The 25,183-nt window shown below is 41.5% G+C and overlaps 2 protein-coding genes and 1 long non-coding RNA gene across 4 annotated transcripts in view; 2 read left to right on the top strand and 1 right to left on the bottom strand.

The window, feature by feature from the left end:
• The window catches only part of LOC126964001 (uncharacterized), a 190,248-nt gene that overhangs the window by 109,020 nt on the left and 56,045 nt on the right, over window positions 1-25,183 (bottom strand). The window lies entirely within an intron of this gene.
• The window catches only part of KYAT3 (kynurenine aminotransferase 3), an 84,002-nt gene continuing 68,932 nt past the window's right edge, over window positions 10,114-25,183 (top strand). For both annotated transcript variants that reach the window (XR_007729243.1, XM_050806596.1), the window contains exons 1-2: window positions 10,114-10,198; window positions 13,370-13,469. Coding sequence is in view for 1 of the 2 variants with exons in the window: in XM_050806596.1 (XP_050662553.1) it covers window positions 13,371-13,469 (99 nt within the window). In the remaining variant the exon portion in view is untranslated. The remainder of the gene's footprint in view (window positions 10,199-13,369; window positions 13,470-25,183) is intronic.
• Window positions 13,371-23,470, top strand: RBMXL1 (RBMX like 1). The gene is made up of 2 exons (XM_050806606.1): window positions 13,371-13,469; window positions 18,872-23,470. Exon 2 carries the CDS (start codon window positions 19,110-19,112, stop codon window positions 20,283-20,285), a length of 1,176 nt encoding a protein of 391 aa, XP_050662563.1. The 5' UTR covers window positions 13,371-13,469; window positions 18,872-19,109; the 3' UTR covers window positions 20,286-23,470.

Raw genomic sequence — 25,183 nt, 5'->3', positions numbered from 1 at the left:
TCCTGACCTCGTGATCCACCCGTCTTGGCCTCCCAAAGTGCTGGGATTACAGGCTCGGGCCACCGCGCCCGGCCTTTGAGACGGAGTCTCGCTCTGTAGCCCAGGCTGGAGTGCAGTGGCTGGATCTCAGCTCATTGCAAGCTCGGCCTCCTGGGTTTACGTCATTCTCCTGCCTCAGCCTCCCAAGTAGCTAGGACTACAGGCGCCCCCCACCTTGCCCGGCTAGTTTTTTTGTATTTTTTAGTAAAGACGGGGTTTCACCGTGTTAGCCAGGATGGTCTCGATCTCCTGACCTCGTGATCCACCCATCTCAGCATCCCAAAGTGCTGAGATTACAGGCTTGAGCCACCGCGCCCGGCCAATGATACCAATTCTTAATAATTTCTTTCAAAAAATACAAAAGGGAACATTTCCCAATTCATTATATGAGCACAGCATTATCCTGATAACAAAATTAAACAAAGACAGTACAAAAAAAACTACAGACCATTATCCCTCATAAACATAGATGCAAAAATCCTCGACAAACTATTAGCAAATCAAATCCAGCAATATACAAAAATAATGCACACCAATCCAGTGGGATTCATCCTGCGGATGTAAAGTAATTCAAAAATCAACTAGTGTAATTCACCACACTAAATGTCTAAAGAAGGGAAAAAAAATCACATGATTATATAAATAGATAAAGGAGAAGCTTGATAAAATATGACATTCATATGAAAACTCAGCAAATAGGAGAGGAAATGAAATTCTTCAAACTGATAAAGGGCATCTGCAAAAACTCTACAGCTAACATCATACTTGATAAAAGGCTGAATCTTTTGCCCCTCAGATCTAGGAACAATGCAAGAATGTTCACTCTCACCACTCCCACTCAACATTACACTGGAAGTGTTAGTACAATTGGAAGTGTTAGTACAATTTGGCAAGAAAAGGATATAAAAGGCATATAGATCAGAAAGCATCAAATAAAACTGTCCTTATTTGCAGGCAACATGATTGCCTATGTAGAAAATCCCAGGTAATCTACAGTGAAACTCTTAGAACTAATAAATGAATTTAATACAGTCAAAAGATACAAGGTCAGCACATAAAATCAACCTTCAACAGTTTCTGTATATAAGCAAAGAACAACTGGAAACCAAAGTTTTAAAAATGATACTATTTACAACACCTACAAAAAAAAGGAAATAAATAGATATAAATCTAACAAAGCATCAACAGGATCTGTATACTAAAAACTACTAAACTATACTACTAAAATATACTAAAAGACCAAGAGACTGTCAGGATGGATCACAATTCCTGTATCTGCTTAGATTCCATCACCTTGTAGTTCTTATAATGTTCCTTCTACTCACAGTAGAAAAGAAGGTTCAAGACCTTTTTTCTAGAATTAGCCTTAACAAAGACTAACTTTAATGTTCTCCCATGTCTTATTATATAGATTTTCCCCCCAGTCTAACTCTAAAACAGTCCTTTTAGGAAGTTAGTTAAGACTACATAGAAAACAACAATTGCTTAGGCTAGAGGAATTTATTCATTGAAGATATTTGTTATCTATAAGATACTCCGCCAAGGACTAGGAAACGTGGTTGTGTTTCTCTCTTAAAGAGCTAAAAGTCTATGCTGAATACATATATTAAATAAATGAAAGAAAGTTAAATACCCAGGAAATTGACGGGAGAGCATATCTATGATTTAGGGAGTTAATCTAATCCCCCTATACCAAGATAGTTCACACAGCTCTTTAGTGTGTCTTAGTCCTATTTCACCTTATCAGTCAATTCGAGAAAAGAAAGAAAGAGGGAAAGGAAGGAAAGGGAAGGGAGGGGAGGGGAGGGGAGGGAAGGGAAGGGAAAAAAAGGAGGAAGGAAGGAATAGAAAGAAAGAAAGAGAAATCCAGTCAGGCATGGTAGTGTGTGCCTGTAGTTCCAGATACTCGAGAAGCTAAGGAGGAAGGATTGCATAAGGCCAGGAAGTCGAGACCAGCCTGGACAACAGAGTAAGACTTGCCTCTTAAAAAAAAAAAAAAAATGTCCTTGAAAATCTCTAAGGAGGCTGAGCATGGTGGTGCATGTGCGTAATCTCGGCACTTTGGAAGGCTGAGGCAGGAGGATTGTTTGAGCCTAGGAGTTCGAGGCTGCCATGAGCTATGATCCCACCACTGCACTCCAGCCTGGGCAACACAGCAATGAGACCCTGTCTCTAAAAAATAAAAAACAAATTTAAACAAATAAAAATTGGGAGAAGGGAGACAGCAAAAGAAAGAACTTATTACTTTGACCCAAACACAACCTTAAAATAATAATAGATACGAGCCCTGGCCATGTTGCCCAGGCTGATCTTGAACTCCTGGGCTCAAGCCAGCCTCCCACTTCGGCTTCCCAAAATGCTGGGATTACAGTTATGAGCCACTGCACCTGGCCCCAAACACAACTTTAATAGAGCATCAGGCAGTCAGCATCCCTCCAGTTGAATATACTGGATAAGTGAAAGAAATTAAGAAAGCCATGAGCACCACCTAGTGACCAGAATTTTTATTTTTCTCACAATATTTTATCACTACCTTATTTTACTGATGAGTTTGTTTAAACTTACTGCCTGTCTCCCCTCCCTACTAGAAAATAAGGTCCAGCGGGCAGGGTCTTTGTCTTTTTGTTCCTCACGGCATCAGTAAGGTCTAGAAAGGTTGCCAGGCACATATATATACAATAAATAATTTTTTTTAAATGAATGAACATCTTACATACACTTCATTATCCCAACTCCATTCCTAACACTTCTCCCTGAAAGTTTACCATTTAATTATTAAACATCATATTATTTCACGAGTTTGATAATTATGTATATTCTTGTGCTATTTATAATAGAATCTTCTCCCTCTACTCCCCACAAAGGATTTAATCAGTATCCCCTCTTTAAAGACCTAGAGAAGCTGGTGTTGATCAATATTCCTAACATTGCTCTAGGGATCTAACTGGCATGAAGCATGTAGCACTAACTTTGGCCCAGCATTGTGAACACTGCTGCAATAAACATGGGGGTGAAGACATCCCTTTGATATACTGATTTCATTTCTTTGGGGTATATACCCACTAGTGGGATTCCTGGATGATATGGTAGCTCTGTTTTTAGGTTTTTGTTTTGTTTTGTTTTTCAGGAACCTCCAAACTATTCTCCATAGTAGCTGTACTAATTTACATTCCTACCAACAGTGTATGAGGCTTCCCTTTTCTCCACATCCTTGCTAGGATTTGTTATTGCCTGTCTTTTGAATCTAAGCCATTTTAACTGGGGCGAGATGATATCTCATTGTAGTTTTGATGTGTAATTTGAATATTTTGAACCAACCTTGCACCCCAGAAATAAAGCCTTTTGGTTATGGTGGATTAGCTTTTTGGTGTGTTTCTGGATTTGATTTGTTAGTATTTTGCTGAGGACTTTTGTGTCTGTAGTCATCAGGGATGTTGGCCTGAAGTTTTCTTTTTTTGCTGTGTCTCTGCCAGGTTTTGATATCAGACTGATGCTGACCTCATGCGTTAGTAAGGAGTCCCTCCTGCTTGATTTTTCTGGAATAATTTCAGTAGGATTATTGACAGCTCTTCTTCATACATCTGGTAGAATTTGGCTGTGAATCCATCTGGTCCACAGGTTTTTCTTGTTGGTAGGTATTTTATTACTGATTCAACTTGGAGCCCATTATTGGTGTGTTCAGGATTTCAATTTCTTCCTGGTTCATTCTTGAGAGGCTATATGTTTCTGGGAATTTATCCATTTCTTCTAGGTTTTCTAGTTTGTGTGCATAGAGGAGTTCATAATAGTGTCTGGGTATTTTTTTTTTTTTTTTTTTCTGTAAGGTCAATGGTAGTGTGACATTTGTCGTTTCTGATCGTGTTTATTTGGATCTTCTTTTTCCTTATTTATCTAATAGTCTTCCAATCTTATTTATTCTTCCAAAGAAACAACTTTTGGTTTCATTGATCTTTGTATGGATTTTGCACCTCAGTTTCATTCAGTCAGCTTAATTTTGGTCATATCTTTTCTGTTGCTAGCTTTGGAGTTGATGTGCTCTTGTTTTTCTAGTTCCTGTAGGTGTAATGTTAGGTTGTTCGTTTGAGATCTTTCTAACTTCTTGATGTAGGTGTTTAGCACTATAACTTTCTTCTCACACCTGCTTTAACTGTGTTCCAGAGATTCTGATATGTTGTATCTTTTTTTTCACTAGTTTGAAAGACTTTTTTGATTTCTACCTTAATTTCATTGTTTACCCAAATGTCACCCAGGAGCAGACTGTTTAATTTCCATGTAATTGTATAGTATTGAGAGATATTCTGGGTATTGATTTCTGTTTTTATTGTGCTATACTCCTAGAGTGTGGCTGGTATTATTTCAGTTTTTTTTCAGTTTGTTGAGAATTGCGTTATGGTTGAGCATGTGGTCAACCGTAGAGTATGTGCCATGTACAGATGAGAGGAATGTATATTCTGCTGCCAAACTGATTTGTAAAGTCAAAATTCATTTTCCCCTTTTAAAAATTTTTCAAAGACTGTAAAGATTATCTGACTGATTCAAATCACAAATTCTAACAGTTAAGTTGCTATCAATCCAGCCAAACGTGTATGTGGATAGACAGACAACAGATAAATAAGATGCATATTTACCCTGATCAGCCTTTCCATGGATTAAGTGTACAATTTCTATTATCTTTTTGAAATAGTTGAACTAATGTCTGTATAGCTATTATTATCTGGCTAGGAAACATTAGTTTAATATTCTGATACACACACATAAATATTGCATTTAAAATAGTTACATGAGACTGAAAACTGAACATAATTCTTTAGAGCAGGATTATAAGGTGGAAAAGTCTTTAGGAACTTACAAACCCACACTTAGTTGTCTTGTTTCCTAGAGCAGGTCCTTCTTAGTACCACTGTAGTGTTATAAGATAAAGGAAAATGTAGTCCTGCCTCCTTGACTCTTAGTACCTAGAAGTCACAGATACCTCTTCAGCAGCATTTTCAGATAATGAGGCATTGCTACTGTCATCCAACTTGTTTTCCTCCCTCACTCCTCTATTGTCACCTGGAAGACTCATGTAAAAGTAAAGCGGAATGCCTTTGGGAATCAAACTAGAATAGTAGTCAGTAAACAATTACAGGCAAACTGTGACTACACTTCAGGAAACAAATGTAAAAGAGTTAAGCAAAATTGAAGTTGATTTCTTTAACCACAAATATAGATAGTTGGTCCAGAGCTGGAGTGGTGGCTCCATGATGTCAGGGCTCAGGATCGTTCTCTCTCATTCTATTGTACTAGATCATCTGATCATCTTGAACTTGTAGATTCCATATGGTGGTCCAAGAGGGCTGCAGGCATCTTAGACTTGTATCCAGCACCCAAACTGGCAGGTAAACTGCAAAACCAAGAGAACAAGAAGGGCCTACCACTCTTTTAAGACATTTCATAGCAGCTGCACATACAGCTCCCATTTATATGCCATTGGTCACAATTTGGTCATACAGCCAACCTAGCCATAACAGAGGATGGAAATGCATTCTTTGTATCATGCACCCAGGTACACTGCTGAAACTTGGGGACTCTATTACTACAGATTTAAAAAGGGATTGTGACCCCAAAAAAAGTTTTTTTAAAAAATAGAAGACAGTATCAAATAGTGGGGGATAAATAGCAGCCCCATTCTAAAGTTTCTCTTTCCCTTTTTTGTAACGACCAATGTTACAGTACTTATTAAGGACTGAGTACTCTCCTAAGTATTGTTGGTTTTGTTTTGGTTGTTTGATTGATTCATTAAATCCTTACAATAACACTCTGGGTAAGGTTCTATTATTTACTTTTTACAATTGAGGAAATTGAAGCACAGAGAAATGAAATAACTTGCCCAAGGTAACACAGCTAGAAAATTGCAGAGGTGGAATTTGAACCAGGCAATTTGACTTATCCATTATGCTATACCACCTTCTCTCTGCTATATTTCAAAATATTTTTAGTTCTTTAGATGAGGCAAGGAAAAAGGCCTAATCTACATAATTTTTTATTCAGAAAATAAGGGTAATTTTTTATTCAGAAAACAAGATATAAGGGTAATATACCTATTAGCTAGTAATGTCTTTTTCTTTTTCTTTCTTTCTTTCTTTTTTTTTTTTTTTTTTTTGAGACAGAGTCTCACTCTGTCGACCAGGCTGAAGTACAGTGGCACAATCTCGGCTCACTGCAACCTCTGCCTCCCGGGTGCAAGCGATTCTCCTGCCTCAGCCTCCTGCGTAGCTGGGATTACAGGCACGCGCCATCACGCCAGGCTAATTTTTTGCATTTTTAGTAGAGTCAGGGTTTCACCACGTTGGTCAGGCTGGTCTCGAACTCCTGACCTGATGATCCACCCACCCGCCTTGGCCTCCCAAAGTGCTGGGATTACAGGCGTGAGCCACCGTGCCCGACCAATTAGCTAGTAATTTCAAGGACTCACTTATAGGGCCTTTTTCTACATTCAGGGCCTTTTCAACTCCTATTTCCCTTTCCAGAATCATTTTTGCAAGTCTGCTTCCTTATCATTCAATTCTGAATTCTAATGTCACGTCCTCAAAAAAGCCTTCCTGACCATCCTATTTAAATTTACAGCTATCTCCACCCATCATTTTTTCTTTCATAGCACTTGTCACCCTCTAAAATCATTTTTTATACTTACTTGTCTATTGCTTGTCTCTCCCTACCAGAATGTAAGATTTAAGACACATGTTTTCTCTACCTCATTCTTCCCAGTTGCCTCAGCATCTATGTATGCAATTCGTATTTGGTAAATATGAGAAAAATAAAAATACCCCTTGGTGTCACCAACGGAACTGACACTTCAGTGTTGTTAGGAATTGGCTGTGGTGTTCCCCTGTTAAAACATAACAATCTCACAAAACACTAACATTATACTGAGAGGTGACAATGTGCTAGCAGCCCTCACTCTCAGCGCCTCCTTGGCCTCCGGCCTCGGCGTCCACTCTGGCAGGGCTTGAGGAGCCCTTCACCCCGCCACGGCACCGTGGGAGCCCCTTTCTGGGCTGGCTGAGGCCTGAGCGTCCTCCCTCTGCTTGTGGGGACGTATGGAGGGAGAAGACGCGTGGATGGGAACTGGGGATGCGCTCGCCGTCAGGTGTGAGTTCCGGCGGGCGCCCGCGCAGGCGCGGGCTCTGGCTCAGCATCCCGCACACGGAGCAGCCACCGGCACCACAGGCCCAGGGCAGTGAGGGGCTTAGCACCCGGGCCAGCAGCTGCAGAGGTTGCGCCCGGTCCCCAAGCAGTGCCGACCCGCCAGCGCTGCACTCAAAATCTCACCGGGTTTAGCTGCCTCCCGGCGGGGCAGGGCTTGGGACCTGCAGCCCGCCATGTCTGAGCTCCCCGTCTGCGGTGGGCTCCCGCCTCCCCAACGGGCGCCGCCCCCTGCTCCGTGGTGCCCGGTCCCATGGACAGCCCAAGGGCTGAGGAGTGCAGGCGCGGCTCCCGAGGGGCGGGCAGCTCTGCCTGCATCCCTGGTGCAGGATCCACTAGGTGAAGCCAGCTGGGTGGGGATGGGGAACTTTTATATCTAGCCAGAGGATTGTATGCACATCAATCAGCACTCTGTGTCTAGCTCAGGGTTTGTAAATACACCAATCAGTACTCTGTGTCTAGCTCAAGGTTTGTGAATACACTCTGTATCTAGCTAATCTACTGGGGACTTGGAGGACTACCACTCTATGATTGTGTCTGGCTCAAGGATTGTAAAGGCACCAACCAGCACTCTGTCTAGCTCAGGGTTTGTAAATACACCAATCAGTACTCTGTGTCTAGCTCAAGGTTTGTAAATACACCAATTGGTACTCCCTATCTAGCTAACTCTGTATCTAGCTAACTAGCACTCTGTGACTGGGTGTCTAGCTCAAGGATTGTAAACGCACCAATCAGCACTCTGTCAAAACGGACCAATCAACTCTCTGTAAAGTGGACCAATCAGCTCTCTTTAAAATGGACCAATCAGCAGGATGTGGGTGTGTTAGGGTCCCTGCCCGGGGTGGTGGAGAATGAAAGAACACACAAAAGACAAAGACACACAGAGAACATGGCGGACGCGCTCAGAGCCTCTGCCTCACTTTATTTATACTCCATAAACCCCACGTCAGCAGAAAGCATGCAATGCAAAACAAACTTTCTTTTCCCAGATGTAACCTTCTACTCAGTTTTTTGTTTCTATGCTCTTCCTTATCTGCCCGCCTTCTTGGTGCCTATGGGAGTTCATTAAAAGTTCAATTGGGGATACTGTCCTTGAGCCCTATCTATTCTCAGCATACTGTTTTCAAAGGCCCCTGCATGGGTGGGGCCAGATAAGCAAATAAAAGCAGGCTGCCGGCCAGCAGTGGCAACCCAGGTCCACTTCCACACTGTGGAAGCTTTGTTCTTTTGCTCTTTGCAATAAGCCTTGCTGCTGCTCACTCTGTGAGTCCATGCTGCCTTTGTGAGCTGTAACACTCACCAGCAAAGGTCTGCAGCTTCACTCCCGACAGGGAGACCACAATCCACCAGAAGGAAAAAGCTCCAGACACATCTGAACCTCTGAAGGAACAAACTCCAGACACACCATCTTTAAGAACTGTAACACTCACCGTGAGGGTCTGCGGCTTCATTCTTGAAGTCGGTGAGACCAAGAACCCACCAAGTTCGGACACAGTACCAGGTCATTCTGTGATGGTAATGAAGTGAGACAACAAACAAGATCACACTATTTTTGCCTAACCAGATTTTTAAAAAGGTCACTGTGGAAACTACAAAAATATCAAACTATCCTCCTCCCCCAGTTAATATGATTGTTGCTTCTTTACTGATTACAGCTTTAGCCTTGCACTTTTCCTCCCTCCTAAAGGTAAGATGTAGTATGATCCCCAATGGCAGCGGACCCCACAGCCACTGCGCACTGAGACACTCCACAGCCAATCCCAAGCCACATCAGGCTCGCCCCTGCCTGTACACAATAATTTCTCTATGCACCTAATCGTCTTCTGAAACTCCCTGTACCTAGCTGAAGAGTATATTCCTTTAATCAATGATTACTTTTGTTCCCTCCTTTAGAACTGAAAAACAATGCTAAGGCCTCTCCCACTCCCTCTAGCCTCTCATCCTCTTAAAATAGAAGAGGAAAAAAATCCAAACATAAAACTCAATTTTTAACAAAAACTCTCCTTTCGCTGACACTGTCCTCCCCAAATAAGTCACCAGTGGGTTCCTTCCTTGTTTTCCTAGAGACTTTTCTTTTTTGCATTTTAGTGTCATTTTTCTTCCTCCTTCAGTCTGACATGTCCCTTTCATTCTTAGTTTGCTGATCAAACTCATATTAAGGAAAATAAGTTCCTTTCCGCTTTTTAACCCCTCACCCCCATCTCAAATGACAAATGCATCTAGGAATCCCTTTTCACACTCACTCTGGCATTGCCCTCTCTCAGGAACCTTCCAAAGTTATTCTAACCCGACCCCTCCACTTGTACAAGCCCAGCGGCCCCATAGCTTGCCCATCCTTGCAAACCAGTACTCATCCTATAACCTGCCCCAACCCGATCAATCCCATATATCCGATTCCAGCCCTGGGCCCAAATTCCATACCCATATCCAAGTCCGCGCCCCACTAACTCCAGTCCCGCACCTATGCTTGCCTGAACCAGCACGTGATCCCGGCCGACTCCACAGCCAATGAGTTCCCCGAGTCCACACCCATAGCCAATCCCCGGCCACGTCCAGGCCCGCCTCCATCTTATCCCCTTCCTCACTCAAGCCCAACCCGCGGCCCCCACCCCTTCCCTCCTCCATTTCCATCCGGTCCGCGATCGCGGCGGACCCCACAGTCAACGCGCGCCGTGAGTCACACTCCACAGCCAATCCCTGGCCACATCCGGGCTCGCCCCCGGCCCGCCCCATTGTTCCCACAAGCCCGGAACCCACCAAATCCCGCCCCTCCCCTCCCAAAAAAACACCCCTTATCCAGTCTTTTCCAGCCTAGAGATCACAGCCTAGCCCTCAGCCAAAGCGCGCACTGAGTGCAAACCCCAGAGTCAGTCCGTGTCCCGGCTCCGCCCCCCGCGTCCGAATACCGCCCAGCCAGGCCCTCAAGTCCAGGAGGGTCTCGAGCCTGGAGAGGCGAGGTTCCCGCACCAGATAGGTGAGTGGGGCGGGCGCGCGGAGCGGCTCGGCGCGGCGCTTCAGTGCGGACTGACGAGGGCCTTTCCGGCCTGCGGGGCGAGGGGACGGAGGCCGGGCTGCTCTTGCCTGAGTCACGCGAGAGCCGCCTGCTGGGGCGGCTGCAGGGAGTCGGCCCTGGATTAACAGTTTGAGGGGAAGGTGCCGAGGTAACTGGCCTCCAAGAGGGATCCCCTAGACCCGGTCACCGTCTTGGCGCTTTTACTCTTGATTTCGCTGTTTGGGCTTTTAGAAGGTAGTCTGAGAAGAGTGACTTTGGGACTCTTAATTTAAAAATCCAAAAGACGCTGACGCCTATAATCCCAGCACTTTAGGAGGCCGAGGCGGTCGGATCATGACGTCAGGAGATCAGTTAGCCATCCTGGCTAACACGGTGAAACACCGTCTCTGCTAAAAATACAAAAAATTAGCTGGGCGTCGTGGTGGGCGCCTATAGTCCCAGCTACTCGGGAGGCTGAGGCAGGAGAATGGCGTGAGCCCGTGGGCGGAGCTTGCAGTGAGCCGAGATTGCGCCACTGCACTCCAGTCTGGGCGACAGAGCGAGACTCCGTCTCAAAAAAAAAAAAAAAAAAATCCAAAAGGAGGATACCAAGGCTGTTAGGTTGCCTTATAAATGAAGCTTAGCAGAATCCAACATCTGTAGTTAAAAGAGAAAAGTAGTCAAGTCTGTTGCTTTTGGAGTCAAGTGGCGCAGAAATGGCCTTCCTTCGCTTCTCCCACGCGTGGCTCCTTTGCGGCCACCTGAGGAGGACTGGGGCTGCAGGTCAGCCCTTAGCAAGTCTGACCTCGGGAGCTAAAACCGAATTCCTGGTATCACCCAGGCAGCCACACTGCTTTCCCTCTGGAGAAGTTTATAGTTACACGAATCCCATTTTCGTAGAACAGGTTTTCAGCAGTTTCAGGCTGGTGTCTCCTTAAATCATGTGCTGCCTAACTTTGGCCAATTCTTTCCGCTGTTCTAAAGACGTAGCTTTGAAGTCCATCCTTCCACAGTACTCCCCCGTCCAGGACTTTGTTCACCGCCTAGATTCCCTGTGTTGTATCAGTGAACCTTATAAACATTCTAGAAGCAAACTAACAAGGTAGAGTATGAAAGGAAAATCAGTTTTCCAGTGGTCGGACTCTTGTAACAGTGTGGGCGGCGCATTATTAGCTGTAGCCCTTTTTGCCTCATGTTAATCTTGCTTGAACTTGCAGTTAACACAGATGTTCTGGGCTTTGTCAAATTAAATCTCTTCCTACCTCTCCTCCCCATGTGTAAAGTATAAATTGATCATTTGGATTTAAGTCTGGAGCTTTAAGCTTCATAAGATTTATTTTGACTGCCTTGTCTGCCTTTTAGCCTTATATTCGGCCCTCAAAAATTCACCAGCTTTCTCAGCTTCAGGCCACCCCCAAATCTGCCAAGCATGCCCTCTGAATCTTCATTTTAAACAGTCTAACCCATTGATAATAATTCAACAGTTTCATTTGTATAGATCGTGCGTTTTGGAATGTGGACTTTATGCATAATATGTTATAATTAGATCACATAGATCATCCTGATTCATAAGTTGCCAGGTTTTCTTCACAGAAGTTGTTTTTAGGGAGAAAAATACAATGAAAATATTGTTTAGAATTAAGAGCCATATACCTTTTTATTTTCTTCTATCTTTTTGGTGACATCTAAATTTAATGTATTTATCTCATTGGTGAATATATATATGCAGTGTTGATTGCATTAGAAAATGCTGCTCAAAATGTGTTTACTTAATAGAATACCTGGTACCTAGAGAGTATGGCTCACCCAGTCTGGGGTGAAATCTCCCAGAAGCTGCACTCCAAGCTCACTTGCTTTTATTATTAGCACATTACCTCCATCATGCGGTGTACTTCCTGGCAACTGACCCAGCTCTTCCTTTCTCTTCCATTGTCCAAAGTTTCAACTGTTCTCTTTTGGGACAGTTGTGCCATAATCAGCAAATTCCATTGTATCTTTATGTCTTTAGAGGGTTCCCTCTACCTGCTTGCTTTAACTCAAACCTTATTAATTTATTCATCTATTGTGAAAAATGGAGAAACTGAGGCCCAGCAGGAGTCCATAACTTGACTACAGATAGACACTTCTTAAGATTGAATTCGACTTTAATTTCTTAATGTGGTGAATCACATTAATAGGTGTCTTATATAAACCCAACCCCCCTTGGTCATGATGTATTATTCTTCTTGTATACTACTGGGTTTGATTTGTTAGCATTTTATGTAGAAGTTCTGTTTAGTTTCCATAGATTAGGTCTCTTTTCTCTAAGGTTTGATAACTGTTAGACGAAATGCCATCCACTGATATAGCAGCCTTATACTTAAGAGGCTTAAGAGAACAACATTCTCAGAGTAAAACCTTATGAGAAATATCTATTTGCCTGAATGTTTTTAGAAAACTGGGTTTTCTTTCCACTTCCAAGTAGCAGTATTATTATAATAGAGTTTCATTGCCTTAATCTTCCTCCATTTACCCATGATGGATATCAATTTCCTTACAGGTAGAGAAGCAATTCAGAATGCATGCCTATCATGCTACTGGAATCCACTAAAATGGCTTGCGGGAATTGTTGGAGGAAGTACCTTCAGAATAACCTAAGATTCACTCTATAGTCTTTCTATTTATCAAGGACCTACTATCATTCATCTTTTCAAATAACTTTTTAAATAATTGTTCCTAACAACTTTAATTTACTGTTACAAATTGTGCTTTTACTAGTGACTGTTATCCAGAGGATTCTGAAATTTGAGTCGTTCCTAGGTTGAAATACTCTGGATTTTATGGCTGCTAGAAATGGAACTTTCACTTACTGAAATTTAATGCTCTTGACTAAATTAAAGCCTTGGTTTCTGAATTAAGAATATTCTTACAGCTCTCTAGTTTGAAATGATGTGAATATAAATTTGTATAAGGAAGAATACATTTATTAGAATGCTTCCAGTGATGAGAGATTATATCATAGAAAGAAAACTTGAAAGAAAGTAAGCTCACTTATCAAAAATGTTTGCTTGGATTTTACGTAAGCTTATGATATACCAGCTGGCTGTAAGTGTCTGATAATGATGTACCCATCATATATTTATTCCTCTTCTCAACTTTTCTTTTATTTAATAGCATGTTTTTGGCCCAGAGGAGCCTCTGCTTTCATAGTGGTAGAGCAAAATTCCTGAAGACAATTTCTTCTTCCAAAATCCTCGGATTCTCTGCTTCTGCTGTAGGTATTGCTTACTTACAGATAAATTATTGTACATATTCTGCACTGTCCAAAAAATACGTAATTCTTTATGTAATTCTTCAGATGCTTTTTTACAAATATTTTATTGAAATGAACATTTCTATTATATATGATGGAGGTGTCTCTTGTCGTTGACTAGAATTAACATTCACTGAGCAACTGCTTGCCTGTCTGTGGATCAGGCAATGTGCTGGTCATTATATATTCATTACCTCATTTTGTCTTCACAAAAGTGTTCAAGTTAATGAATATAAGTCCAGTAGCATGGGAAAAAAGTAGGAGAGGATATCTCAGGAGGACTGCTCAGGGATGGAAAAAGGTTTAAAAACCATAACCACCAAATACAATGCATACATCTGCTTTAGGAACTTTATTCAGTCAACCAAAATGCATTTTTTAAAGACAATCAGAGAGATAAGAATGTGGACTGGGTATTAGATGATAACAAGAAATTATTGTTGGTGAGGTGTGGTAATGAAATTGCAGTTATATAAGCGGCAGTACTTTTGAGATATATGCCAAGTATGTAGGAGTGTAATGACTTAAGGTCTAAGATTTGCTTTAAAGTTACTCAGCAATTAAAGAAAAAAAAAAGGAGGCAAAATCTTGAGAATTACTGAATCTGGGTAGTGTGCATATGAGTGTTTTATATTAGGTTAAAATATATGAAATTGCTACTTTTTGTATGAAAATTCCATTTTTGGCATATGAAGTGCCATTTTTGTCATACATGGTTGAATGTTGGCAATTTTGTGTTCAACCTAATTCTAATCTCTCAGCTGGTTTAAAATTTTCTCAGTGGTTCAAAATTTTCATAAAAAGCATCATCAGTGTCTTCTATATGTAAATCCTATGAATTCTACCTCATAACTGTTTTGAATTCTCTCCTCTTTAATGCCACCGTGACCACCTTTTTCAGACCCTCTCCCAACATAGAAGTTGGTTGAAGCCAAGGAAGTGGGTGTGCTTCGCCAAGGTGGTCATATGAAACCGTGGCACTAAAAGGGCATTTGTGTGCAGAATCCTCATTTGTGGAACTTTCATTAGACTACGTATGCCAGGGCCTACCATTATGCATTCTGATTCTACATATCTGAAATGTATGTTGAAAAATCTTTCCAGGTGATTCTGATGTATGTCCCAGGCAAGAACCACTAACAATGCATTATTCAAACTTGTGGACTATTTGGGATAGCACTAAATCCTCTCCATGCCTAGCAGTGGAATGGTTGGGTTGTGTGCCAAACCCAACCATTTAATTAAGTAACTGCCAAAGTGTTTGTATCATTTTAACTACACTGAAAAACTGTCTATAGTTCATCAGAGGCTTTGCATTTAAAATAATTGCACAGGGATAAAGAGATAAATATTCTTCCTATTGCTGGGCAAATGAAAAACACTGGCCAGTGTTACAAAAGCAACAGTGATAAGTTTAAATTAAGAAAGAGTTGTCAGAACCAGCCAGGTAAGTTACTGTGAACCTACTTAGAATATTCGTTTCATCCACATCATCCTTAATGTCATTGAAAACCTACCGGGAAGGTTACCTCCAAGTGAGGGAATAGAATGGAGGATAGACTGTACTTTCCTGTATTACTTGCTTTTTTACAAAAACATTTTACGTATTCTCTAATTTTAAAGACTGTTTTGAATACTAAAGGAAAAATGTAGGTGAGGCACGGTGGCTCACACCTGCAGTCCCAGCACTTTGGGAGGCTGAGGCCAGTGGATCGCTTGAGACAAGGAGTTCAAGACCAGCCTGGGCAACATGGCAAAACCCCATCTCTATTAAACATACAAAACATTAGCTGGGCACACTCCTGTAGTCCCAGCTACTTGTGAGGCTGAGGTGGGGGAATCACCTGAGCCCAGGAAGTTGAGGCTGCAGTGAGCTATGTTTGCACCACTGCTCTCCAGTCTAGGTGATAGGAGTGATATGCTGTCTCAAAAAAAAAAAAAAAAAAAAAAGAAAGAAAGAAAAGAAAAACATGTACTGCTATACAACAAGAAGAGAAAAAAAAAAGAGAGAGAAACTCAGAATGAAAATCTTTTTTGGTCCTGTCTTTTAGCACCTAGATCTTAAAGAGTTAGAAATTGGAAGGTAATTTTATATTATCCTCTAGTGCCAGAGTGCCAGTGAATGTTGATGGATAGATGACTGATAGAAAGAGAAGGAAGGAAAGAAGCAAAGAAGATTTCACAAATGAGTTTTGACAAATGTGTGACATGCGTCCATGCTGAATAGTTTCCCTAGGAAGTCTTATATAAAGAAGAATTTGTGAGGATAAGCAGTTGATAGATTATTAATGAAAGAAGAATAGAAAACCAGATGGAATACGAATTGCAATCTGGGCCAGGTGTGGTTGCTCACGCCTGTAATCCCACCACTTTGGGAGGCCGAGGCTGGCAGATCACTTGCGGTCAGGAGTTTGAGACCAGCCCAGCCAACATGGTGAAACCCCATCTCTACTAAAAATACAAAATTTAGCCGGGTGTGGTAGTGGGCACCTGTAATCCCAGCTAGTAGGGAGGCTGAGGCAGGAGTATCACTTGAACCCAGGAAGCAGAGGTTGCAGTGAGCTCACAGCGGGCCACTGCACTCCAGCCTGAGTGACAGAGTGAGACTCCGTCTCAAACAAAACAAAAAAAATTGCAATCTGAAGGACTAAACCTGAAATGAAGGTTAGTCTAACAAAGGGTGACATGTGATAGAGGGGGTGTCAAGAGAGTATGTGGGAACTCCCTGTACTTTCTGTTCAATTTTGCCACGAACCTAAAATTGCACTAAAAAATAGCCTGTTTTTTTTTTTTCTTCTTTTTTTGAGACGGAGTCTCGCACTGTCGCCTAGGCTGGAGTGCAGTGGCACAATCTCAGCTCACTGCAACCTCTGCCTCCCGGGTTCACGCCATTCTCCTGCATCAGCCTCCCGAGTAGCTGGGACTACAGGCACCTGCCACCACACCTGGCTAATTTTTTGTATTTTTAGTAGAGATGGGGTTTCACCGTGTTAGCCATGATGGTCTCGATCTCCTGACTTCATGATCCGCCCGCCTCGGCCTCCCAAAGTACTGGGGTTACAGGCGTGAGCCACCGTGCCTGGACCTAAAATGGTCTATTAATTTTTTTTTTAAGAGATTCTAAAATTTAAATGTCCACCAGAGAACCACAAAAGCAACACTGGACAAAACCTTTTCCTTAGGTCTGTCCTTCCTTAGAAGTCAACCCTCTCTCTCTCTCTCTTTTTTTTTTTTTTTCCATACAGAGTCTTCCTCTTGCTGCCCAGGCTTGAGTATAATGACACAATCTCAGCTCACTGCAGCCTCTGCCTCTCAGGTTCAAGCGATTCTCCTGCCTCAGCCTCCTGAGTAGCTGGGACTATAGGTGCCCACCACCACTCCCAGCCAATTTTTGTATTTTTTGTAGAGACAGGGTTTTGCCATGTTGGCCAGGCTGGTCTCAAACTCCTGGGCTCAAGCGATCCACCCTCCTCAACCTCCCAAAGTGCTGAGATTACAGGCATGAGTCACTGCGTCCACCCCAACCCTCTCTTTTGACGTAAAAGTATTACCTTTTGTACATTTAGTCCATACCCAACATTTCTTTGCCTCCTTTAGTGCAAAGTTACTCATCCTACTTGTATCTAAGAGAATCTTTTCTACTTTCTGAGTGGGCACTAGTTTTGGAGTGTATATATTGTATGCCATGAACTATATTTTTCTGCTTATGGCTTTGCCTCATTTAATTACCATAGCACTTACGTGGGGCAGGTATTCATTTTCCTGCTTAGCAAATAAGGAAACTGAATTTCAGAGACATCAGGTAAACTGCCTACTTCACACACTAGGAGTTTTGATGTTTACTTTTGAACTAAGATCTATCTGGCTTGAAAGCTCTTTGCATTAAACAACCTTGAACAACATACTTAGAACATAGGTGTATTTTTAGCATCAGAACATGGCGTGTGTGAGGGACTGAGCACAGACTTGCCCAGATTCAGACTTACCAATCTTCCTGTTTCGTGTGCCCAGCAGAAACAACCTGTTTCTCAGCCTCAAACCCAAACTTCCAGTTGCCCTGATTGGTTCAGCCTGACTCTGTCCAACTCTGATTTAATTATAGCTGTCATTGGGGGGACTGAGATTACACAGTGTAGGCAAGCCAAAGGGCCCCAGGCCTATTGATATGGGTGAGGACAATACTCACACACTCCCTTCACTTACTCACTCTTCCAAGGTCTTGACTTAAACCCAGTTTTTTTTGAGAGAATAAATCAGACTTTTTGTTCTCTGCTTGGCCTGACTCCATTTCTGGCATTCCAGCCATGTGTTTACCTATGTTATCAGCTCTCAGGTTTAGAGAAAGCCTTGTTTCCAATAAGCTTGTTTCTCTGAAGTAATTGTTAAAAGATAATTTTCGGAAAAAGGTTAAATCATGACTCATACAAATATAAAAATGAGCATGTGCCAAAGATTTTTATTTTACTCATGTGATATAAGGTAACCAGACAGAAGTTATAATCAGTACAGAGGGAAAGTCACAAAGCACAAATTTATATGTAGTAAAGGAATTGGATTGCAAATGAAGGCAAAACTGTTTTTTCTACAGGGTGGAGGGAAGGTAATCAAACTGCTAGAACCAGAGTTTGCATGCCTATCACTTAGCTTCAATTTACAAAAGTGCAAAATAACTCAAAGGCAAATTCTAGCCCCGCAAATATCAGCTCTAAAGCTGTGCTGTGGCCAGTGCATAGTTTTCTACTGAAGTACAATTTTTCCCCAAATATATTATCTCTCAGAGGGAGTCCAAATTGTTTCCCTTTCACTCAGCAGATCTGTTCAGTCAACAGATGTTAAAATAGTTACAGCATATCAGGCACAAATAATTCTTTATAAAATAAAGTAACAAAATATATGTTGTTTCAAAGTTCCAATTAAGACCAGCCATGGTAGCTCACCCTTATAATTCCAACACTTTGGGAGGCCGAAGCAGGCGGATCACTTGGGCTAGGAGTTCGATACCAGCATGGCCAACATGGTGAAACCCTCTCTACTAAAAATACAAAAATTAGCCAGGTGTGGTGGCGCATGCCTGTAATCCAAGCTACTCAGGTGGCTGAGGCACAAGAATCACTTGAGCCTGGGAGGCAGAGGTTGCAGTGAGCCAAGATTGCACCACTGCACTCCAGCCTGGGCGACTGTGTGGGACTCTGTCTACAAAAACAAACAAACAAACAAAAAAGCTACAACAAAAGGGTTCCTGTTAATTATACACACTTTTGAGCTTAATATAATTGCATTTTTTCTTTATGTATCTTTAAGCATCTTTCCCTGCTTTACATTTCCACTTCTGAGTTTTACTTTCATTTCTTCCACCATTACAGGAATATTCTGTTTTCCTCTGCCATCTAGTGGTAAAAGAAAGTAATTTTCCTGGTTTTTTGAATGGATAGTCATCCCTTAAAAAGCATCCAGATTGTGCAGTAGTGCTAGCGACTTCGCAGTTCAGTCCTCGTACCCGACAGCCGCCACTGGTGCTGAGTTGCTAGGAAGCCCCTGTCAGCGAGCTCCTTGGAGCTTGAACCCATTGTCACCCCTCCGACTCACCGGCAAAAAAAAAAAATGGTTGAAGCAGATCGCCCGGGAAAGCTCTTCATTGGTGGGCTTAATACGGAAACAAATGAGAAAGCTCTTGAAACAGTATTTGGCAAATATGGACGAATAGTGGAAGTACTCTTGATAAAAGACCGTGAAACTAACAAATCAAGAGGATTTGCTTTTGTCACCTTTGAAAGCCCAGCAGATGCTAAGGATGCAGCCAGAGACATGAATGGAAAGTCATTAGATGGAAAAGCCATCAAGGTGGAACAAGCCACCAAACCATCATTTGAAAGAGGTAGACATGGACCGCCCCCACCTCCAAGAAGTAGAGGTCCTCCACGAGGTTTTAGAGCTGGAAGAGGAGGAAGTGGAGGAACCAGGGGACCTCCTTCACGAGGAGGACACATGGATGACGGTGGATATTCCATGCATTTTAACATGAGTTCTTCCAGGGGACCACTCCCAGTGAAAAGAGGACCACCACCAAGAAGTGGGGGTCCTTCTCCTAAGAGATCTGCACCTTCAGGACTAGTTCGCAGCAGCAGTGGCATGGGAGGAAGAGCTCCTCTATCACGTGGAAGAGATAGTTACGGAGGTCCACCTCGAAGGGAACCGCTCCCCTCTCGTAGAGATGTTTATTTGTACCCAAGAGATGATGGGTATTCTACTAAAGACAGCTATTCAAGCAGAGATTACCCAAGTTCTCGTGATACAAGAGATTATGCACCACCACCACGAGATTATACTTACCGTGATTATGGTCATTCCAGTTCACGTGATGACTATCCATCAAGAGGCTATGGCGATAGAGATGGATATGGTCGTGATCGTGACTATTCAGATCATCCAAGTGGAGGTTCCTACAGAGATTCATATGAGAGTTATGGTAACTCACGTAGTGCCCCACCTACACGAGGGCCCCCGCCATCTTATGGTGGAAGCAGTCGCTATGATGATTATAGCAGTTCACGTGATGGATATGGTGGAAGTCGGGACAATTACTCAAGCAGCCGAAGTGATCTCTACTCAAGTGGTTGTGATCGGGTTGGCAGACAAGAAAGAGGGCTTCCCCCTTCTGTAGAAAGGGGGTACCCTTCTCCACGTGATTCCTACAGCAGTTCAAGCCGGGGAGCACCAAGAGGTGGTGGCCCTGGAGGAAGCCGATCTGATAGAGGGGGAGGCAGAAGCAGATACTAGAAACAAACAAAACTTTGGACCAAAATCCCAGTTCAAAGAAACAGACAAAAAAAAAAAAGTGGAAACTATTCTATCATTACTACCCAAGGACTACTAAAAGGGAAAATTGTGTTACCTTTTTTAAATTCCCTGTTAAGTTCCCCTCCCTAAGTTTTACGTTCTTGTGAGGAAAAAGGTAAAACATGTTTAATTTTATTTGACTTTATGACACTGCTTTTCAACAAGCAAATGTTAAATGTGTTAAGCCTTGTTGTACTAGTAACTTTGTAACTTCTAACTTTCCAAGTAGAAGTGTCCCTAAAGACCACTTCCTATCTGGTTTTTCCCAGTAAATGAGGCAAGCAATTTTAAGATCTTCCATAAAACATCTAGCCATCTGAAATGGAGAGATGAATTGTTCTGCCTATACAAGCAAGCTAGCTATTAAGAGGGTGGTTGGGGTATGCTACCCATAAGATTTCATGGTGTTTTCCAACGGAAATCTCAATGTTCTTAGTATGCAAAACCTGAAATCAGATGCCTATGTAAGGAAATTGCTATTCACCCAGTAAACCCAGAAAAAGCAAATGGATAATGCTGGCCATTTTGCCTTTCTGACATTTCCTTGGGAATCTGCAGGAACCTCACCTTTCCCCTCCCACAATAAGACCATTTAAGTGTGTCTTTAAACAACTGCAGAATACTAAATAAAAAGTTTGGCCAGAACCAACCATGAAGCTGCAAAGGTGCTTGGTCTAACTGTTTCAAATTTTTGCAACTCTAGTGTCTCACTTTTAAAGGAACAGTTTGATTGCAAAGGAGAAAATAGTTAAGTAATAAAAGTTATCTCCAACTTCCAAAAGGCTTATGACTTCTAAAAAGTGAATCTATCAGCATTCCACATCAGATTTAAAGCATCAAATGCCTGTGAAACAGCAAAGATGGTTGAGGATTATGCTCATTATGGTTGTGGAGTGCTGCTGATTGATTCACAGTAGATAAAGCTGGCAGTAAGAGAAATCAAATGCTAAGAGTTGTTGAAGCAGAAGGCGGCTGATTGTCAGTAAGTCAGTACAGTTGCATAAGCAGTGCTGTCAGAATTGGTTTGGTGCAGGCAATAGATTTTGCCTTCAGGGGTTCCTGTGGATCTCAGGAAGGCATCAGTGTTGATTAACACTCATAACTAAGGAGTGAGTGGTAGTTACTTAAAACGAGTAATTGACCAAATGGAAAAGGGGAAGTAATTAAGGAAATTGGTAAGTGGAGAAAGTTCTTGTGGTCCTTTACATAGATTTTACAGCTTTGGGTTTCATTTTGTTTAGCTAAAGTCATGGGGACAACTCTTCAATTTAGAGCTTAAAAATGGTAGCTCTATCTAGTGAAGTGTCTGTCAGTAAGTGAAACATTTTTTGGTGGTGGCTTATCCAGAAACAGTTTAGTTGTAGAATACAACTTATGAGTGACATCTGAAAAGTAACAACCATGCTAAGATGGCAAACACACTGGAAACAATTGGGCCACTTGGCTTTCTTTTGCTGTATTGTTTTATAAGCCTACTTTACCTCCCAGTCTTGGAAACAAGTTTTAGTTTATTGCTTTGGACACTAGAGCCAATAGTATAATGTTCTCAAAGGAAACAGACTTGAGTTGTTGGATTGGAGGAACTAATTGAACTTCTAATTTTTTTTTTTTTTGTCGTTAACTATGGCACTGTCATGTTTTAACATTTGCAGCTAAGGATAGTAAGTACAACATTTTTAACTTTCGTTTGACAGACTGCTACTAATCACAGACCACTAGGGTAATGACCAAATTTATGTGGTTGTTGCACTTCCCAACCCTTCCATATTCTTATAATTACTTGGGTTACAGCTTCTGTGAGGACCTTTTGGCCCTTGAGATATCCTAAATATTTAAGATATTTAGATATCCTAAATATAGTATAGGATATAGAGATTATACCAAATATGAATGAATATTGTTCAAGGAGTATGTTAAAATGACGAGACACCAGTTTTGATAGTTTACTGACCTAGCAGATGTGTGGAAAAAGAATCAGATCTTGATTCTTCTGGGTCTATACTGGTTGTAAAACAATGATATAGAAAATGTTTTCCTTGTTTAACTGGTAGTTGAACATAGAACTTGGGTATTATAGATCACTTCTCACTTTTTGGAATGTTTTCTATTGAAACTTTAACATGGCAAAAAAAAAAAAAAAATCCAAAATCTATGAGATAATTTTGTTAAAGTTGGCTTGCTTGGGGAGATGCTTGGTCCAGAGGGAGAAAAGAGGGCATGATTTCAGAATACTCTGGCAGCTTTTTAAATTCAGCTTTATCAAGTTACAGTAAACTGTATCCGTTTAGAATTACAACTCAATGGTTATTTTGACAGATGTATATGCCATGAAGCCACTGTCACCATCAACATGCACAATACTTCCGTCACCCCCAAAAGATTCCTCAAGTTCCTTTGCAGTCCATCCCTCACGCTGCTGATTTGTCTTTGTCACCATGTATTAGTTTGCTTCGTGGTGTTGTTTAGTACTTTATATAAATGGGATTGTGTAGCATGTACTTTTTTGTTTATGGTTTCTTTCACACACATAATGACTTTGAAATTCACCAGGTTGCAGTGTATTAGTAGCTTATTCCTTTTATTGCTGAGTAGTATCCCATTATGTGAATATGCCATTATTTGTTTTTCTACTTGCCTGTTGATGGACCTTGGGATTGTTTCCAGTTTGGGGCTACTGTGAATAAAACTGTTAGGAACATTTGTGTACATGCCACTGTGTAGACGTAGGTTTTCCTTTCTCTTGGGTAAATACTTAACAGTAAAATGGTTGGGTTGCATGGCAGATTTATGTTTAATATTTAAGTAACTGCCAAACTGTTTGTTTTCCAAAGGGACTATACCCTTTTATATTCCCACCAGGGTTGTGTAGAGTTCCAGCTGCCCAGCATTCCTGCCAACACTCAGTTTTCAGCCATTCTGATGGGAATCTAGTGGTATCTCATTGTGGTTTTATTTTCATTTCCCCAGGTGACTAATGCTTGTAAGCATCTTTTAAGTACTTTTTGGCCAGTTGTATATCTTCTGTGAAGTTGTTGTCAAATCTTTTGCCCACTTTTAATTGGATTGTTTGTCTTATTGAGTTGTAAAATTTGTTTATATATACTGTATTAAAGTCCTTTGTAAGATACATATTCGTAAATACTTTTCTTTCATTCTATGGCTCAGAATCTGGCAACTTTTTAAGAGATATTTGAGCCCACTGAATGATATATAGATTTTATAGTTTTTTCAAGTCAAGCCATAATAATAACTAACGTTTTTTGAGTGTTCATCTTACAGTCCCTCTATGGTCATGAAGGTGGGAGATGTGACTCTATTTAGTCTCAAGTAGAGAGTTCAAACTGAGATAGTGGGTACAAATGGAGATGAAGTAAAGCCCTGTGATGTTCAAGTTCCTGGTTTCTGTTACCCTTTAGTCTGGCTGGACCTCTGCCTTTCCCATGGTAACATGAGCGTTCTAATGAATTCTCCCTTTTCACCTAAATTGTTTCAGATTGAGTTTCTGTCACGCAACTAAGAGATCTGATTACTATAGCTTTGGAACTTCTAAAGCATTTTATGCACTTGTCTCTTCCCCACTGTTCAACCTGAAGCATGTACTCTGCCCTTTAGCAAAAATCACAGCTCCGCCAGGTGTGGCTCATGCCTGCAATCCCAGCACTTTGAGAGGCCAAGGCAAGAGGATTGTGTGAAGCCAGGAGTTTGAGTCCAGCTTGGGCAAAGCAAGACCCTCTCTACAAATGAATGTTTTAAAAAAAAAAAAAAAAAAAAAAAAAAAAAAAAACAAGGCTAGGCATGGAGGCTCACACCAGTAATCCCAGCACTTTGAGAGGCCAAGTCAGAAGGATCACTTGAACCCAGGAGTTTGAGACCAGCCGGGGCAACATAGCAATATTCTATCTCTACCAAAAAAAAAAAAATTAAGAACAAAATTAGCCAGATCGTGGTGTCATATACCTGTAGTCCCAGCTATTGAGGAGGCTGAGGTGGGAGGATGACTTGAACTTGGGCAGTTGAGGGTGCAGTGAGCCATGATTGCACCACTGCACTCTAGCCTGAACAACGGAGCAAGACTGTCTCAAAAAAATAAAAATTAAAATTAACCAGGCATATTGGCACACATATATCATCCTAGCTACTTGGGAGGCTGAGGTGGAGATCACCTTAGCCAGGAGGTTGAGGCTGCAGTAAGCTATGAGATGGTTGCACTGCACTCCAGCCTGGGTGACAGAGCGAGACCCTGTCTCAAAAAAAGAGACACCACAACTCCACCCGCAGAAGTAATAAAATCTCATGGAAGCATGAGCAGCCAACACAATTATATAGCAGGAAAGAAAAAGCAAAAAAGCTAGGAAGGAATACAACAAAGTTTCTTTTTAAGATCTGTATTTAAACAAAGACACTTAGGAAGTGGTACAAGTGCTAAGGAATGAATTAATACTAAATGTCATCAGTGTGATGGTTGGAACATCAAAATATATATAAGATATATATTATACATACATGTGTATATTATATACATATGTACATATGTGTATGTATTATATATATACAAATCTATATATAATACAGTTATGCTTCACTTAAAAACTGGGATACATTCTGTGATCATAGAGTGCACTTACACAAACCTAGATGGTATATAGCCTGCTACACACCTAGGCTATATGGCATAAACGATTGCTCTTTGGCTACAAATCTATACAGCATGTTACTGTACTTAATATTATAGGCAACTGTGTAACATCATGGTATTTGCATATCTAAACATAGAAAAGGTACAGAAAAATGCAGTGAGATAAGAAAATGGTACATCTGTGTAGAGCACTTTCCATGAA

This window comes from Macaca thibetana, chromosome 1, assembly GCF_024542745.1.
Source record: "Macaca thibetana thibetana isolate TM-01 chromosome 1, ASM2454274v1, whole genome shotgun sequence".
NCBI classification, from domain to species: Eukaryota; Metazoa; Chordata; class Mammalia; order Primates; family Cercopithecidae; genus Macaca; species Macaca thibetana.
Note: the sequence above shows the minus strand (reverse complement) of the source record. Positions and strands in the feature narration are given on the sequence as shown.

What these genes read in the sequence shown, in the direction of transcription:
- RBMXL1 (XM_050806606.1), top strand. Translation starts at nt 19,110, where the DNA reads ATGGTTGAAGCAGATCGCCCGGGAAAGCTCTTCATTGGTGGGCTTAAT.